General features: G+C 39.3%; 1 protein-coding gene across 19 annotated transcripts in view; it reads left to right on the forward strand.

The window, feature by feature from the left end:
- RBMS3 (RNA binding motif single stranded interacting protein 3) overlaps positions 1 to 19606 on the forward strand; it is a 1620164-nt gene that overhangs the window by 1505089 nt on the left and 95469 nt on the right. For 12 of the 19 annotated variants that reach the window (XM_051858893.3, XM_089331200.1, XM_070072889.2 and 9 more), the window contains 2 exons: positions 3341 to 3437; positions 5645 to 5695. In XM_051858893.3, coding sequence (XP_051714853.1) covers positions 3341 to 3437; positions 5645 to 5695 — 148 coding nt within the window. The remainder of the gene's footprint in view (positions 1 to 3340; positions 3438 to 5644; positions 5696 to 19606) is intronic. The other 7 variants (XM_070072890.2, XM_070072891.2, XM_051858897.3 and 4 more) reach the window with 1 other exon arrangement.

Consider the following 19606-nt stretch of genomic DNA (forward strand, 5'->3'; position numbering starts at 1 on the left):
GAAAGTGTTTTCAGACATGATAGGGACTGACAAAAAGCTAAGACTGGCAAAGATATATTGCTCTTGTCTACTTTGAGTCCGACTCCGTGTATTTCTTCAAATATGGTCCCTGTATGCCTCCAACACCCTAGAAGCCTTTCCTGCCATGGTTTAAGCGAGGGTTTCCTGTAACCTCTCTCATTTACGTTTGGACTTGAGAAGAGCTTAGTGCAGAATACGAGAATTGGGGGATCAGGACAGCGTGTTGAGTCTGCTTTGTTCAGGGTGTTTTCCATTCCAAATGGCTCTGACTTGAGTGGCAGTACTGGAACCTGCTACGAAGTAGGAAATATTATTCTTGTTTGATGGATAGGATTAGAGCAGATAGACCAAAAACGCATTAAATTTCCCCCCAAGGGTTCCCTTTGTTAGTATCCATTTACTTGCCTGCTTTCTTTATGTTTCTGCTCTCTGTTTTCCCCACAGAATTTCCTGTAAACTCTGCCTGTCAATCCAATTTTTATTGCTTTCATTTTTAATACTCCAATTGATAACGTGTTACAAAATAGACCAGCCACGCCAAAATGCGAGGCATGATTTTCTCTGTTAGTGTAAGAGACGGGGTGTCTACCAGAGCTACAGCTCCGTGTGGTGTAGGAGAAAGACTGCTCTTGAATGGCCATGGGAGCCTGTCATGTCATTACGAGCCCTGAATAAGTCGTTCTGCTCACTGTCTCATAAATAAGATCTGTCAAAGATAAGACCTAACGGGGATTTTTAAATGCAAACCACGGTTTTTATGGGAAATGGCTGTTTTCCACGGTTACCAATGCCCTTGCGTGCTTAGAAAGCAGGTTATGAGTGAAGCTTCCAAAGAATGCTTTAATTACACAATGTTAGACCACCTGTCTGGTACTTCATTGCTTGGCCTCCTTCCTACTTACTCCAGGGACTCACCTTTCAGCTCCTGCCTTCCTGGCACTGGCCATACTATACTATAATCATTTAATTCTGTTATTTAAAAATATATATGTGTATATATATATGTATATGTGTATATATATATATATATTCATTTATTTGAAAGGCAGAGCAACAGAGAGTGAGGGAGACAGAAATCTTCCTTCTGCTGATTCACTGCGCAAATGGTCACAACAGCCAGGCCTAGACCAGGCCAAAGCTAGGAGCCAGGAAGTCCATTTGAGTCTCCCACATGGGTAACAGGGGCCCAAGCACTTCAAGGCCATTTGCTGTTGCCTGCCCAGCCCAGCAGAGGGAAGCTGTGGCACAACTGAGAAGTAGCCCTGAACTGGCACTCTGAGATGGGCCGCAGGTTTTCGGCAACAAGGCAGAGAGGCCCTCAGTCCTCCTCGGACTGATCCCATAAAGGGAAAAATGATCGATAACTACATTGTATTTGTCAGCTGCAGTTAGCTGCCCCGAGCACCACTGACTATATGGCTTAAACACGAGAAAGTCATCTACTCACAGTTCTGAAAGCTAGATTTGGACTGATAGAGCTGCTGGTGAGGTCTTTTCCTGGCATGGCCTTCTTCAGTGTGTGTGTGGGGGGCAGGGGGGCAGGAAGAAAATTAGAGTGAGCTCTCTGGTGCCTCATAAGGACACGAATCCTATCTGCTCAAGACCACACCCTTGCGGCCTCATTCAACCTGAGCTGCTTCCTTAGAGGCTACGAATAACAGGCTGGGGATTCAGGCTTCAACATAGGATTTGGGGAGACACCAAAATTCAGCCCCTGGCATAAATAAAGGAATGTTTAAGAATGACTGCTTCAGAGAGTGATCAGAACAAAAGAAAAAGAAAAGGAAAAGGGATTGAGAATATTTGCAGTAGAGATGGCAGTTGCTGTTTTTCTCCAGGCTCCGCTGAAGTAGAAAGAGGTGCATGAAAACAGGGAAAATAAAAAAAAGAACCCTTGTGGAGATTTGGGGAAACTAGCCTTGTGGGTTCAGAGACTGCAGTGTCAGTGGTCAGATGGGAGTGAGGGTGCTGAGATCATGGGACAAGAAAGTCAATGTTGTTGGATTTAGTTGGGCAGAGGAAGTAGGACAGTGTCAAAAGCATACTAGGGAGGAACTCAGTAGTTTGTGCTGGCCAATATAAGGGTTCAGATTTTGTAACCATTTTGATGAAAGCCTTTAGAGGGTTTTTGATTAATGTGCACAGAAAGTACAATTATGTCACTAAACAGTAATTCAAAGGTATTAACTCTAACCCATCCTTGGCACATAGCAAATGTTCAGTAAATTTTTTGAAGGTACAAAGATGGATATTTCCTTATGTGCTAGTTATCTTTTTCTTACTGGGTATGACTGACATAGAGTATATTCACTCTTTTTAGTCTACAGTTATGATTCTGCCAAATACACACAAACATGTCACAAGATACAGAACAGTTACATCCCCTCCCCAACACCTCCATGCTCCTTTGCAATCATGTCCTTCCCCCACCCCACGTCTTCGATATCCACTGATCTATTTTCTGTCTCTATAGTTTGCATATTCCATGTTGCAGCATAAATAGAATTCTGTACTATATAGACTGGAGTCTGGCTTTTTGTCTTGAGCACAATTCACTTGAGATTCATCATGGTGAACATCTCAGTAGTTACGTATCTTAAATATTGTTCCAAATCTTCGGGTCACACATCCCTGGGTTCATCCAGTCTTGGATCGAAATATTTGAAAAAAAAAATATATCATCCGTACCAGATGGAACATTTTATAGAATCTACAGCATCTATCATGTAGGTAAATATGTCCACCAGTGCCTTCTTAGAACCAGAAGATATTCCTATTCCCACCTAAAAAAATTGTCCTCTTTGTTCACTTTTCAAGGAGAAAGTATTTTTTATAGGAAGGTATGGACCCAGTACAAGGGCCTAGCACAAAATATCTAGACTTTGCTAGGAACCGGCCCTTATTTCCTGAATGAAGAAACGAATGCAGTGTGTTTGTGTGTAACATCAGCCACGTTTATAACGTGTAGCGCTTCCATCTGCCTTTCTTTCAAATAACTTTTGAATAGCATTGCCTTTTCTTTTTTTACAGTGGCTTTTTTTCCCCGTTGGTTCAAGACACTAGTACACTCACTTGGTATAAGAGCGATTTTGTGCAACTAATTTTGTAAGATGACTCAAAGCTGTCCATTTGTTCAGAATGACTTCATTCTCTTGGGAATTACATACTGCCAATCTCCTGGATGCTCTTGTTAATAGTTAATGGAGAAACAAGGAAAGTAGAAGCACTCTCTCTTTCCCAGAGGTACTTGGTAGTCTTTGATTACCAGCCAGCCTGCAGCTGCTTCATGAATCTTCTTTTTTTTGTTTTCTGTTTGCAGATTTTATTCTTCACCGTACAGTATTGCAACCAACCGCATGATTCCTCAGACATCTATCACGCCATTCATTGCTGCTTCCCCTGTCTCCACATACCAGGTATGTCCGATTCACCTGCACCTCAGGAGGGATCTGCCTTGCCCGTAATATACAACTTAGAGACACAAAGGACACCAGAGAATTAAAAGAAAAATTGTCCTTATATACTTCAGCACATCTTCATTGATAACACCCAAGTTATGAGTTACCCTGTGCTTTCAGGGGCCCATTTGCATCAACTCACTGGCAAATAAAATCCAGCCTCCTTCCCATTCTTCTTGCTGAGTTCTTATGTCTATGCTCTTTTTCAGCCAACATCAATACAGATCTCTTGCCACTGGGAAATTATTTTGCTTGTTGTTTATTATTTTGGTTGTTGACATGGCCTATTGTGTCTTTTATAAAATCACATTTCCAGCAATCCCTTCACATACTCCAGGATATCTTGTCATTGTCATCTCATTTTGTTACGGTTGTCCTGCTAAACCTAGGTGGATCTCTGTTAAATCCTACCTCCCCCCAAATAGAGGCAATTATCAAAATTGTAGAAAGTCATGGTGGCACCCTGCTCCCACTGCATTCTCAGTTCCAAAGAGACAAAAGGGAGGTCAGGGAGTTCACAGGCTGATCCTCAGGAACATTTGGGATTCAATAGCGCCCTAAACCAGGCGGGTCACCAGCTAGTTCCAAGGATACAAGTGGGCTGAAGTAATCACACTTCTCCAAAAAAAACCCGCATTCCTTATTTTATTCCTTCTAATTATCAAATAGGTGATATCACTCCCTGGTCCTCTTGATGTTATAAACTGTTCTTCAAAGATTTCTTCTAAGGCTGATTAGAAGTGACCTATCAATACTACCTTTAGAATGTGTCTAGTGTCATTTTTTTAAAAAAGTTTGGAGAGAGAGAGCAAGAGAGAAATGCAAGACTGTACATGCGTATAATTCTCTATATTTTGCAGATGGTGGGGGTGGGTGCTTTACAATGGGTAAAACTGTCATGTTGCTGACTGCTATGAATTCGTTGAAGTTTCACCTTATTCAGCCACAACATCCCTCATTTCAGGATGTCCCAGTTGGCAGAGCATCGAACTTGATATGATATGCATTTTTCCTTAACTAGTTCTCCCTGAAGCAAATCATTTTCATTTTTTTTCCCCTGCACTCAGACTCTTGAAGCATGCCCGTGGGTGAATGGAACAGACTTTCCTTTGAATTGCATTAGAGGGTCTCAGAATGACTGATTTCTTAATTGCCTTTCCTTGGGGCCCACGCAGTTAAGTGCAGGAGACGATCAGTTTTTGTGCTTCTTGCTGGCCTGCCTGGTTGCAGTGTGTGTGTGTGTGTGTGTGCGTGTGTGCGCGTGCGCGCCCTTTTTTTCTAATCTTGGCCTCTGTGTTGGCCAAGACCACCCATCCAGTCACAGTGTAGAGCACTTTGGTGACATGAACAAAATATCCACAGAGTAATGATTTTACGAGGAAGGGCTCATGAAAGAAATTTAACTCTTGTTCCCTTTTCTCAAAAAAGAGATTAGAACAAGCTCCCATATTATCATTTTTCTTGTCTTTCTCCACTTTAAAAAAAAAATCCAAAGTGTATTGGCAGTTTTGTTGGTGTGAGTACACTGAAACAAACAAACAAAATCTTCCAGGGACTCCCTGTGACAATCAGCTTACACAGGCTGATTTTTCTCATTTGACTGACACATGGCACATCTGAGAATGGTTGGCTTGCTCAGATACACATTTTTAAATCTTGCATACCAATTACTACAAGAGAGGAAAAATACCAACTTGCTTTCTGGTTTATCTCTTTAGTTTGTCCTACAACTTCTGCCACTTGGATGTATTCCTAAGGTGAGAACACCTGAGTATTTGAAGGGACAACTGATGACAAAGAGGAAGTGGGAGCAGTCAGCTCCTACTTCCACCTCTGCTGCCAGGGCCTCCTTTGGAGTTGACCAGGTCTCAAGCCCACTAAGACTTTAGTCTTCAACACAACCTCATTGTATGCTGCAAAACCCAGCTAGGTGCAGGTAGGCACTGAAGTCAATGCCAGTGAACAGGGATGTCATTTTATATCTTACCATGTCTCAGGGCCCACATGAATCAAGTCCCTTTGATTCACCCTTGAGTTCGAGCCATAATTAGCTGTGTAGTCAGATGGACTCCACTTTTCTTATGACCTAGTGTGACTCCACTGAACGCAAGAACCGAGTTCTCTCTGTGATTGCTTTGTGCTAATAAATGCTGTTTGATGCATAGGTCCAGAGTACTTCATGGATGCCTCATCCGCCATACGTTATGCAACCAACAGTAAGTGTTCTCAGTCACCTGAGGCTAAATATTTCTATTATCCAAGTGCAAGATCTTGTAATGCGTAGAAGCTTTGGGGTAAAGCTTTTGTTATATCCTGTAACTCTTTCAGGCAGCCATATTCTCCAAATAAAAAGCTGTTCCTGAAATTCTGCAAAAGCATGTATAATAGCTAGTTAAAGAGATAAAGTGAGAATGAGCAAGAGAGAGAGATAAGAGGGAGAAAGAGACAAAAAAATTATTGGAGGAAGTAAGAGTGAACCTCTCAAGTTGATATCTATTGTTTGTTATGAATGAGCAATTTCAGCTTCATCCAGGAGCTTGAACTCTGGACAATTAAATCCATTACAAAAGGAAGGTCTCTTGCTTTTGTTTTCTTTCTGTTATGCATTGCTTTCTTCAGACACAGTCCAATATGCTTTGAGAACAATTTTGAGTATTATGGCCAAATGTTAATTCAAAGCAATATATTTGAAATGTGAAGATAGTTGTTTAATAGATGGATAGCAAGGTCATTAGACTTTTGTTTATCTTCACTAACTATAGCCATTCGCTTCTTTTTAGGATGACATTTCTTCCAAAACGATTCAAAGTCTATTTTCTACTTGTTAGATTTCACCTTTTGTGGTGCAATATTATATCAGTTCCAAGTGAAAAATATGACATACCACATTAGAATATAGACTGAAGGTTAATGAGTCCATTTATCTTTGTCTAGCTCTTCTGGGCTTTGTAAGCTCTATGGAAATGTAAGATAGCAGCTGTCATTTGGTGAAATAGTTAAGACACTGAGTTGGGATGCCACATCCCACATTGGTGTACCTGGGTTCAAGTCCCACCTCCTCTCTCTGTTTCAGCTTTCTGCTAATGCAGACCCTTGTGTGGGGAAAGGGGGCAGTAGGTGTGATGACTCGAGTAGGTGGGTCCCCGACATTTACATGGGAGATCTGGATTGAGCTCCTGGCTCCCAGCTTTGGTCTGGCTCAGATCCCAGCCATTGTGGGCATTTGGGGAATGAAAGAGCAAATGAGAGCTCTCTGTCTGTGTCTCTTTTTCTGTATCTTTCTCTGCCATTCAAATAAACACATAATTTTTAAAAAGACACATAAGACAGATTTCAGTAGAACATATGCGTGAGAGTGGGGGCAGGGGCAAGAGCCCTGGACAGGAAAGCGCATGGCAAGGTCTCTGGTGTACTCTCCGGGTGTGTTCAGGCTATGCCTTTGTGCCTTTTCTGTCACTACACTTAGAAGTGCTCTTGAGAGGGTCAAATGAGAGAGCAAGGGTAAAAACAATATAAAAGGTATGGCATGCTGTATCATCTTTATCCTTATTATTCTTACTGAATGCATTAGTTGTTCAAAGAAGAAGCAGTACTGTAAGTAGTTCACTCTTTTGGAAGCTAAATTTAAATAAGATGCAGGTATTAAAGACTGGGGAACAGAATGCACATGCAACCATTTCTGTGACTCAAAATATCAGAGAATCTGGTTTTCATATGTGAGCTTTGGCCATCTTATCTTTTTAATAGACAACTTTCCATGTGGCGCCTAACGTTTCAATAGTTTGTTATTTTATTTAAAGGATAAACTTTATGTAGCTCACCGCAGCAGAACTTCGGACTGTATTTTGCAAATCCCTCTCTTTACTATTATTTACACACCTTAGGGGCTTCCTGAGTTCAGCTCGTCTATGTTCTATAAATCATACCAATGTGCAACAGATCCAGGCTACACTTCTCTGTCCAAGTCACGAGGTAAAATTCAGTATGTGCCGCCAGACCGGTATACAGCGTAGCACAGACTGAGACAGCACAGGAAAGGGGGAAAGTTCTGCCAAGTTCTGAGTAGACTTTCTAGAAGAAACCAACCACCTTCTTAAAAACAATAGCGTGTTCATCTGCAGGACACCAATGCTAACTTAGCGCTCACACTAAAGTTAAACATCACCTCTGAGGCCAAAATAAGAACCCTTCGGAGACAGGAAGATGGTTGTATGGGTCTTTGCTTCAGCTGTCACTCAGGGCCTTAGCAAAGTTTTATTCCATCATCACCGCTTCAGCCCCATGCATGCATGTATAATTTCTCATTCTTCTCCAGTAAGAGATGTGTGTGTGTGTGTGTGTGTGTGTGTGTGAATATTTCCCCCTTGATTTTTTTTCATATAATTACTCATTCTTCTCCCTCTAACAGTAAGAGATGTGTGTATGTATGTGTGTGTGTGTGTGTGTGTGAATATTTCCTTCCCCCTTGATTTTTTTTTTTTTTTTTTTTGCTGTGGCTACTGTTCCCTGGTATCATGTCACTTCCCACACCCATGCGCTGCATCATGTTGGAGCATAGGCCACTCAGTTTAACGTGTAATGTTTGTGGCTAGGATGAACTCCAGGAAAAAAGAGATGTTGGACCACCCTTTCTCTACCCAAACACGCAAACACATTATTTTTGTGTCTTTAACATGCAAATATTGGCTAAAAGTTGTTATGGAAACACAAGAGCTTTTAGCATCAATCTTTGCCTTGCAATGGCCTTGTCGATCGTCTGTGTTGCATACACTAACATGACACAGCTGGCCTTAGCTTCAACATCAAACAGGGCTTAAATTAATCCCACCATGGCACTAAAACATAAATAATTAAACCATTGAGGGCCATGGAATAGCATACTTGCATTGAGAAGAATGAATGAATGATTTGATGATTAATTCCATGGATTCTTGGCTAGGTCTGTGGAGATAGACAAACCTTTCTAACTATAAGGACTCTAATTTACTTGACTTTTCTGAGCCACAGTACCCTCATCTATACCATGAACATAATGATGCCTACGTAATTGTGTTTTAGTAAATGAAGTATTAACACTCTTAAAGTAGTTCTTAGGAAACAGCAAACACTCAACAAATTGTTTTTATTTAATTGCATCAAATTCACATTATCCCAGTTATGTGAAATTAGTGTTAATATATGAAGAAAATTGAAAATAAGCAAGAACCAACATCTTCCGCCATGTTCACAGTGCTTTATAAACTTCCTCAGCTAAAGAATTTGGAGATAACCTCTGTGGCCATGAATAAGTCAAGTTGCCGGGTTGGTACTCGTTTTATTGACTTACAAAATTCAACACCTAATATTTTTTTTAAAAAATGCTCACTGATTACCTTTTTATCAGTCTGTAGAAATAAATCCTAGATATTGATATTCATATCTCAAATATGTTTTCTTTAACTCCAGTTTGCTTTCAACTGTTCTCTTTTTCATTTTCTCCTGCCCTGTTTTATAAAAATCTCATGTTTGAGGTCTCGTTGCAGAGGCATGCACCTCCCCAGGCACCATGCACTCACACTGGCTCCAGAGCGGGGGCCAGATGTGTGCCTTTGGCCAGAAGCCCTTCTAGTTGTCTCTCAGGCATCATTTGAAAACTCTGAGGTCTCTATCAGGTTTGTATCTGGAAAGAAAGCAATGCTTCAGGGATGTTTCAAAATACAGCGTAATGCTCTTGGTCTTTTGGCTAGGGAAGACGAATGGTTGGACTGGAGGGGTAACAGTTGGTCAGAGAGAAATGAAACAATGGTGAGAAGGAATGGGAAGAGTAAAAGGACGTGAGAAGAAGATAAAACATAATGTAGTTTGCTGCAATTTGCCATTCGACTATATTTCTTTGGAGACTTAAATTGCTAAGTAGAATGCAGTGTAATTTTTTGTAGATTTAGAAAAATATTGGGGAAGAAGAAATAAAGGTTCCTTGCATGGATTATAATCATCATTCTGTGTCTATGCGTGAAAGCGGATCTTTATCATTGGACCTAGGACCTTCCTGGATCTCCTGGAGAACTGTCAAACCCCACTTAAGGAAGCAAGAGCACTGCTGCTTGCTCTTTGTTGTTCACCTGAATAGACTCCTGGGAGAGAACACTGGTAGATGAAATCAGGAATTCACTTGTTGCTGTGAGGAAGTAAAAATGCTGACGCTGTCAATGCAGTTGGTTGCTTATTTCTATTTCTGTACTGTACTATGAAATCTCACTCTTACACTAACAACACTGTAATGGTTGATGGATTGCGCTAACTATCCACTCTGCAGAGCAGCATGTCACATTGGAATGTTGTATGAACGCACAATTGAAATGCCCATGCTCCAATATACTGGATATTTTGTTAAACCTCTGCTATTGGCAAGGGGAAAATATCATAGTTACCCAGGGGAAGCAGAGTTCTATTCCCTTAAATTTTATTTAGATTCATTTAAATCATAAATCTTCTGTTCCTCATATGGTTAGTGTTATTTCATCTCAAGGAGAAAGGTCAGCTTTCATTTTTACTTAATTACAAATTGGATATCTAATTACCATAGTCTAAGAAATGCAAGATGCCCTTATTGAATCATTGGATGATTCCTTGCCATGCATGACTAAGTTATAATTTTTATGATTAATAAACCCTAAGTTTACAGCTAAAGAGCAAATATAAACTTCTCTGCAATAAGACTGTGTAAGAGAGCTCCAGAATACTTGATGTGGTCAGTCTTCACCTCACACAGCTAAGCCCTAAGGCTTAGTTTCAAAGGTTGTATCCTCCAAATTGGCCTGTATGTCTTCTGAAAAAGAATGTCATCAAGCTTGGCAAGAATATTAGACCTCTGCTCATAAAGCAAAGTGTTCAGATATGGGCTCAGCAAAAATCATAATCCTCATGGTTTCTCTGGAGTACCAAGTGCTGGAGGAGTTAACTAGGTAACTAGGTAATATATAAAGGCCAACATATGCATGTGTATATGTGTATATGTATAAACAGTATATCTATGGTCTGAATATACAGTGTTATCTATAGGCCAAATATTTTTAACTAAATAATAATGACAAAAACAGCATCTCCTCTAACCTTTATGTACTGTTTCTACCAGCAGAGAATTAAGATGAATGAAACGCCGGCGCCACGGCTCACTAGGCTAATCCTCCGCCTTGCGGCGCTGGCACCCCGGGTTCTAGTCCCGGTTGGGGCGCCAGATTCTGTCCCGGTTGCCCCTCTTCCAGGCCAGCTCTCTGCTGTGGCCAGGGAGTGCAGTGGAGAATGGCCCAAGTGCTTGGGCCCTGCACCCCATGGGAGACCAGGAGAAGCACCTGGCTCCTGCCATCGGATCAGCGTGGTGCACCGGCTGCAGCGCGCTGGCCGCGGCAGCCATTGGAGGGTGAACCAACGGCAAAAAGGAAGACCTTTCTCTCTGTCTCTCTCTCTCACTGTCCACTATGCCTGTCAAAAAAAAATAAATAAATAAAAAAGGTGAATGAGATTACATTTAGCAGGAACATCTTTGAATTGTCAGCTCCTTTTAAATATATTCCCATGCTTAAATAAACAAGGACAACACTATTTCACAGCAAGTGTTTTACTTACCTTAAGTATTGTCAAATATAATGATGGCTTTGTTATTCTTAAGTGTAACTTCAGAATTCCATAGTATTTTTTCAAAAATAATTATTTGATGACTTTGGGGAAAAAATTAAATGATGAAATTCAAGGCCTGTGATTTAAAAGTCTATAGAATATAAAAGACATTCTACCTAGGATCCCCTTAGTCATCAATTCTATTATCTAGACATAAGCTTTGTGAACCAAATATGATGTCACATTCTAGCCATTTTTTTAAAAATATTTATTTCTTTGAAAGGCAGAATTTCAAAGAGAGAGAGAGAGAGAGAGAGAGAGAGAATGAACGATCTTCTATCTGCTGGTTCACTCCCTCTCCCTCAAACGCCTACAGAAATCAGGGCCCAGACAGGCCAAAGCCAGGAGCCTGGAACATCATATTGGTCTCCCACATGAGATGGTAGAGATTCTGGTACCTAAGCCATCATCTACTGCCTCCCAGGATGCACCTTAGGTAGAAGCTGGATTGGAAGTAGCTGGGACTTAAACCAGGTACTCCCATATGGAATATAAATGTCCCAAGTATAAACCTAACCCACTGCACACACTATCCAACCCCAAGCAATGTTTTCACTTATGAAAACACACACACACACACAAATTTGTATAAATATATGTATATTTTTAGCATATATACAAGACTACTCTACATATATTATATTCCAGATTGCTGTTTTTCCACAAAAATAGAATGTTTTGGATGTCATTACATATGAATCACATATAGAATCTACATTCATTTTTCTATCAATTTCATAATATGCCATTAAAAATTGTAACAAAAGGAAGTTACCTAATTTCCTATTCATACTTCTTTTTTATTTTTTGAAAGATTTATTTATTTATTTGAAAGACAGAGTTACAGAGAAGTAGAGGCAGGGAGAGAGAGAGAGAGAGGGGTCTTCCATTTGCTGGTTCACTCCCCAGAAGGCCACAAGGGCTGGAGCTGCGCGGATCCAAAGCCAGGAGCCAGGAGCTTCTTCTGGGTCTCCCACATGGGTGCAGGGGCCCAAAGACTGCTTTCCCAGGCCATAGGAGAGGCTGGGCTGAAAGTGGAGCAGCCAGGACTAGAACCAGTACACATATGGGATGCTGACACTGCAGGCAGTGGCTTTGGCTGCTCCACCACAGCGCTAGCCCCTGTTCATACTTCTTCAAGTTACTTCTGCTATTGCTCAAAAACTCAAGACTCTAATATTGAACCACCACTGTAGTTAGGAAATCTTTGTAGGATAAATTGGTGGCACAAAGATACCTGGGCTTTAACGTTTGATATGCATTGTCAAGTTGCATTATAGGTGACGGTGTTTCTTTCTCCATGACCTCAGTTAACACTGGGTAACTTTTTAATGTAACAGTGAATCACCTCTTATTAATGTTTCATTTTGTTTCTGAGTCCTAGGGGAGTTGAGTTGTTTTTTGAATTTTATTGACTAATTTATTTTCTTTATCTCTGAACTCCAAGTTCTTTCACTTTGCTCACTTTTCTTTTGGAATATTGATCTGTTCTTATTTGTATAAGATCTTATTATAGTTTCTAAGTTCATGATTTTAATCGTGTAGAATTTTAGTATTTACATATTTATATTGATCCATCTTTCTTTTTAGACCAAGGGTCATCAAACCTTTTCCATAAAGAGTCGAGCAATAAATATTGTTAGTTTTATGAGTCATATGGCCTGTCCTGTCTATGTGGTTCTGTAGTTATAGTGTGAAGGCGCCCACAGACAATACACAAGTGAATGGATGTGGCTGAGTTCCAATAAAACTTTATTTACAGAGACAAGCAGGGGCCACATTTGGCTCACAGGGTATGTTTTGCCGAAGTCTGCTTTCAAGCATCTGGATTCCATGTGAAAGACCTAAATAATTCTGAGATTTAGAACACCATTTATTTCTTACTGTGTTTATGGCACATGTTGTTTTTGTTACTTTGTGGCTTATTTTGTAGTATGAGATGAGTTTGTGATCCGAGTTTTCTTCTCACATATAACCAATTGTTATTGACAAACTCATTCAGATAAGCCAAGTATATTTTTGTCCATGGGTTTAAATTTTTTTTGTTAGTATTTATCACAAAATAAATCTCTTTTCACCTTTGGGCCTCTTTCTGAATTCTATTCTGTTCTACTGATATCTTTTTTTGACCATTACTCTATTTCAATCACTATAACTTTACAAAATCTTATATAGGTGGTCCTATGTAAGATCCCTAACACGTTTATATTATTTCTCAAAAATTTCTCTACTTAATTTACATATCAGATGAACCTGGCTCAGGCTCCTGACCCAGCTTTCTGCTAATCCCTACTCTGGGAAGTGGCAATGATAGCTCAAGTAATTGGATTCCTGCCACCCATGTGGCAAAGCTGGACTAAGTTCCTGGTTTCTGTTTTTAACTCAAGAAGTCCCTACTGCCCCTACTGTTGTGAGCATTTGGGGAATGAACTAGCAGGTGGGAGGGTCTCTCTCTCTCTCTCTCTCTCTCCTTTATTCTCTCTGCTTCTCCAATTAATTCTTTTTAAATGGAAAAGAGATCCTTAGGTATGATGAAAAAGTTCAACAAAAAATAAACAAATGTTCTTGAGCATCCAATGTGTACAGAATATTCTAGGTATTTCTGGAAATGGGAGAGAGGAAACAAGAAACAGTCTGTCCTGAAAGCATGCAAATAATTGTAGAGAAAGTTTTTGTATGCTTAGAATGATTTTATTTAAAATATAGAGCTGAAAGTATGTCAAATGGGCAGCAGTTATATAACCCTAGAAATGAGTAGGCATCTGTGAATAGTTAAGGACGGGGAAGAAAAAAGACATAAACATAATCTTATTGAATGGGTGGTGTCTGTGGAGTTCAAAAGAAAAAGTAGCACATTTTTGAGTAAAAGAAATACTCAAAAGGAATAGGAGGTGGTCTTAAGTTATTTCTGGGGCACAGAGGCAAATACCCTACATTTAGTGGAATGTTTTGTTATGGAATAAGGGAAAAATTTGGTTGGAAAGGTAAATTGCGGCCTACTGAAATACAAGTTTCATTTAGTCAAATCTGGAGGGCTTTTCTACATGTTTTTATTAACTTGACACTCCCCATGGTATTGTCTACAATTTGGGTTTACTTTGGAAAATGTAAAACAGAAGTGGTAAATTAAATTGATGTGTGTGAAAAGTCTTAGTTTCCAGTGGAGTAGTGGCTGAATCTATCATAAAGGGTAAAATATTTAAATTTTCCTGCATTATGAAAATGTGATTATGCAGTCTCTGTACATAAAGTCATTTTATACACATAAAAATATTTCTGGAGATAAAGTTTATCTTGTAAGTCGAGCTTTGTTTACAAGCTTGCTGGAGAGAACATTCCTTGCTAGGTTCCTTCCCTCCGAATCGCAGGGGTAGCTAGAAGCAGTTGTGATTCCAGTCTTCTGGATTACAGAAATGTGGTACTTTTTAAGAAGTGTCTTGGACAGTAGTAACTGGAAACTGCCAAATGCCACGTTCCCAGCACATCTCCGGATTCCAGAGGATGCTGCTCGTTAGCCGCCATCTCTACACCCAGTAACAGCAACATTGACTTTGGCCAACATATTGTAACTCCAGTAGTGTGTTGTTGCACACACGTGTGTGTGTGTGTGTGTGTGTGAGAGAGAGAGAGAGAGAGAGAGAGAGAGAGAATGTTTGATATATGTTCTATGACCTGTCTTTTGGCATTTAGTTTTATGTTATGTAACTATGAACCTTAAAAATGAAAGAATAGCTCAAGGTAGAGTGTATTGCTTTTTAGAACTGCAAGCACAACGTTCTGAACGTAAGGAAAATTTCCAGTCGCACATGACCCCCAATGTGTCCTTGGGTAGTACTTAGGATTTCTTTGTCACTTCATCATCACTAAACCAGAATATCACTACTTCTCCAGTTCCTTCCTGAAGACATTGACATTACTTCCTTAATAGCTATTTAGCATATTAAATATAATTAAGTGGAAACACAGCATTGAGAATTCAATCTGTTAAAGTCTTATTTCTTAAAGCAAAAAATACACAGCTTAAAATCCAAGCCTGACATTCTAGAAAACAGCAAGTTGCCAGGGCAACACAATCATATAGGGATAGGGTAAGTCATTTGTTTCTAAATGTTTCCAGGGCAACTGAAATGACTAACAAAAGCACTGATGGATTGAGGATGGGGTACTGATAGTTCATGGAACTATATGTTCTTTCAGAGTGAAATATCCACAACATATCTAAAACGTTAAGTTATGTGAAGTGTATGGATGTTCGTTAAATGGATGATCATGAATTGGTTTAAATATTGAGAGTATTCCTAAAAATCGAAATAGAATATCCCTTATTTCTTTCTTATCAGAATGCCCTTAGACACTACTTTTATTTGAAGGTTGACTTTTGTTAGGTTAGTCTTGAAGAGCCTAGTGATTTCCATGTAGGATCTATGTCTCCAAATATACAAGAACAACCGAGTCTGATACTGACTTTGTCTTGTAAACTTCATTGTTAAATAGGGTGACCACCAACAAGTAGCTTTGTTAAAAAAACAGACTAGGAAAAGTTCTGTTTTGTTCATAATATAGAATTCTAGTTGCTCCTCTGCTGCAGATTTGTTTACATTAACATAACTGTGTTGTTCACTAAATTTGTCTGTTAACTCACGTCTGCTTTCCGTCCTAGTACACCCACCATTAAGCCCCGTCCTGTGCCGTTTGTTCAATGGGCATTGTACTGTCTATGCATGACATTTTTTTTTTAAATTAGGCTAGTGCTTGTCCCTCTTTATACCTCTTAGATATAAGTTCATTGCATATAATGGAAGAGAAATATGACAAGCAAGCAAAGAAAACTGAAACTTCTAAGAAAGAGGTCTAATCCTTATACATGTTAAAAGTAACATGATACTCTTGGCTTTTTGTTCTCATTTGGAATAGAAGCAAGCAGTCCTATTAGCCATTTGGGTTCTGAATAATAATCTGATAGCTTCTATTCAGAAGAGAGACCTTTTTATCAAAGAGTTATCCTTAAAGGGTTTTAAATCAATACACATTAGAACCATTTCTGCATAACAATGTTGTGTATTAAAGATCGATTCTTACTTTCCTATAAAGCCTTTTATCTCCCCAGTCTTGTGTCTCTAAGTATTTTCAATCAATACTAAAAAATCATTATGATGCCAAGTTTGTGTTACACACTTACATGTATAAATCCTTAGATTCTAACATTCCAAAATGACCTCTCTTTAACTTTCTGAGATGCCCATGAGTATGTAATTTATGGCAAGGAATATTTTATATTATACATAGTGTGATTGGATGCACGGATGCTACTTATGCATTAGTGCCCAGATATGCTGAATTTTCACTATAGATGTTACTTAACCAAAACACTGATAGAGAAATATATAAAAGTGTGTATATATGGGGATTGGCAGAGTTGCATTTGTATGGGACAAAAAGCACTGAGTGTTATTGAGATTCATGATATAAACTGGAATGAGGGGGGAATGGACAAAAGAGAAGAAAGAAGTGAAACAAATCTAGAGAAGGTGCTGGGGCTACATGGGCCAAAACCAACTAGCACAGTTTAGTCTGGGTGGTGGGGAAGAAAACAATATCCTTAAAATGAGTCAGTGTGTGTGTCATAGATGCAATAAGTGTAAGATCAAGGACACAGAGCTTCATTTGGGCATGTTGATTTGTAGGATCAGATCAAGATTTTTCATATGTAGCTTCAAACATGGGTTTGGTACTCAAAATGGCAGGAATAGACCTGGAAGTCACTCATTCCTATTGAAGATAGTAGATCGGATTTCTATCAGTCCATTTACTTTTCACCGTTCATCACCACACCGGATCTAGGTAATAGCTCTGAGACTTGAAACCATGAAGTACCCATGATGACATTGTATTAAGTGTAGTGATCTCTTGTCCTCCAGAACAAGTGCTTGCTTGTGCCCCTGGCAAGCAAAATTATTTAGCACCCTAATTATGTCTTTTCTTATACCTATAATTTTGAGGTTAATGACATATTATATATGCCTTTTTGAATTAGCTAAATGTATATGCACCTGATGTTTTTACTTAACAGTGTTGACCACAGTGATAAGTTCAAAAATAGAAAGACTTCAAATTAGAAGAACTATTAGGAGCCATTATACAACCGTCATTGTGGTACAGGGATTGATAGAAAAGCTTCAGATATAGATGTATAGGCCCATAAAAATGTTGCATTTCACTTTTGCATAACATTTCTGGAAGACACAGTTTTCACTCAGTCAGCTTTCTTACACAACCACAAATGCAAGGAGAGAAACAATAACAATATTCAAAAAACACAGTGCAAATGCTTGTGGCTTCTTTGTCAATCCTATGTGAAAGTCCAGCGATGTCTCTGTTTATTAATCTATTTATTTAAAGTTATTTATCATGGTGTTAGTTTCTGTGAACTTGTAAACTGTGTACTGTTACCACTGGAGGGTTCCCAGCGCTTGTAGGTTACAGGGGTCTCTTTATACGCTAAAACTGTTTCATAGCTTTTACTTTATTGACAGAGATCAATTATTTTAGCCTTGGCTGGATAATCCCATCTTTGGCCCTTGGAAATTTAAACTGCATTTTTCTCTAATATTATGGTTGATGCTGGTAATAAGAACCACTTCTGAGCTCAGAGTGATTCACTAACTCTGGTGTTTCAAATGGTCAACCTGAACTTGCTGCACAGGGGGAATATGACAGCTACATTATTGAAGAACATCATGTTATTCTGGGGGCTTTCCATGCCCCCAGTAATTTATAATGCTGTTCCATGGTGTTTTCTCTCCATCCCATCTGACATTTTAAAGACCAGAAGTTTAAAGTAAGCTTCTTAAGAGTCTGTAACAGTATGTTCAATCTTGAGACAAGTGTTTACAAATTAGATCGCAGCTCAAAGATTTAACTCGCCTTCATGTCTTTTTCTGAAAATAAGGTTTAGTCTGAAATTGTCAAGAGTGAGGATTCATTGACAGTCGATCAGCAGGAGGGCCTCTGAGTGGAATATTACCTGTAATGCAAAAGGATTTCAAATACAAACCTTTCATCTGTACCATCTAATTACTGACATCTGAACCTGTCTCAAAGAATCTGTCAATGTTTTAAAACTTTTGTAATTGCAACAAAAAAAAGTGAAACTCTGTTAATTCTGCACTTGAGCAAACTTCCAATGTAAAAGCATGCACGTCTCTGTTTTTTTTTTTTCCTTGAGGAGGACTAGAATGTGTGGCCAGTATTTCTGAACTGCAATGATTCACCCAGACAGCCCTGGGAGTAGGACTCGCCCTTGCTTATGAAGTTATGTGGACATTCCCACATAAATCAGAATGGGCCAATCATTTGATCATGTCCATTTCTATTACACATGGCCAGGAATATGATGAGAAATGTTCTGGCTGACACAATTTCTTCTTACAACTGTCCTAGAAAATGAAATAAATTGTTACAGCATTGATTTCCTTGCAGAGTTGAAATTATGCAAGACCTCTTCCTATTTTTACTTATATCCTTGTACGCTCTGAAAGGTTTAAGAACTATGAATTATAATTATTGTGTAACTAATTAACCCCTGGAAAATTTAGAGTGGAATCGAGCAAAGTCCTGTTGCGTGGACCTTGAAAGGATGATAGTAATGTAAAAGGAGGTAGGCTTTTCCAGTTTTTCCCTTCCTTAATGCCAAAAGTAGTAGATTGCTTGGAAGTGTGTAAACCTCTTGGAAAAATGAAACTAGACTCTTCCATTCATTCCTTCGTTTCGTCATTCAAGCAAAAAACATTTGCTGATTTACCAGGCATCTGCTCAGCGTCAGGAAACGTTCAAGGCACTTGGAATACAAAATTGAGCACGACAAGCGCTCCTTCTCTTGTAGAACTTATACTCCAGCAAGGGAAAAGATAATTCAGAGATAAGGACTACACTGACAATAGTGCTATGTATGTGAAGCCAGATTTAGATTAAAATGTCAAGCAGGTGTGATTTGTCTTTGGGAACTTGAGCCTTGATTTTCAACATGCGTGGCCCTGCTCAGGACTGACCTTTCTTCCGTACATTAGATGTCTCCAAAGCTCCTCCTTTCACTTTAAAAAAAATTTAAACAATATCTATAGAGAACCAACTATTTGCCAGACGCTTGTAGCCGTCCACATTCAGGGATAGGGGAGAGAGTAAATCAGGCATAACTTGTGGTGTACTGGGGAAGACAGTGATGTATCAAAGTGTATTGAGGGATATGAACTTTAGTCATACATTCTATTTTAAAAAAAAGATACTTGGGACACTGATGTCATGCACTAGTGGGCCTGGACATTGTGTCTCTATGCGTGTGTGTGTGTGTGTGTGCGCACACAGGAATGTGTTTGATGGGAGCCTAAAGAGGGATCCTAGGAAGTAGAAAACATCCTTTCACTCCAACCCTGCTAGCACAATGAGCGCTTTTCTCAGCTGTCTTCTGAAGAATT

This window comes from Oryctolagus cuniculus, chromosome 4 (genome assembly GCF_051225735.1).
Source record: "Oryctolagus cuniculus isolate XC-2025 breed Fujian yellow rabbit chromosome 4, ASM5122573v1, whole genome shotgun sequence".
NCBI lineage: Eukaryota > Metazoa > Chordata > Mammalia > Lagomorpha > Leporidae > Oryctolagus > Oryctolagus cuniculus.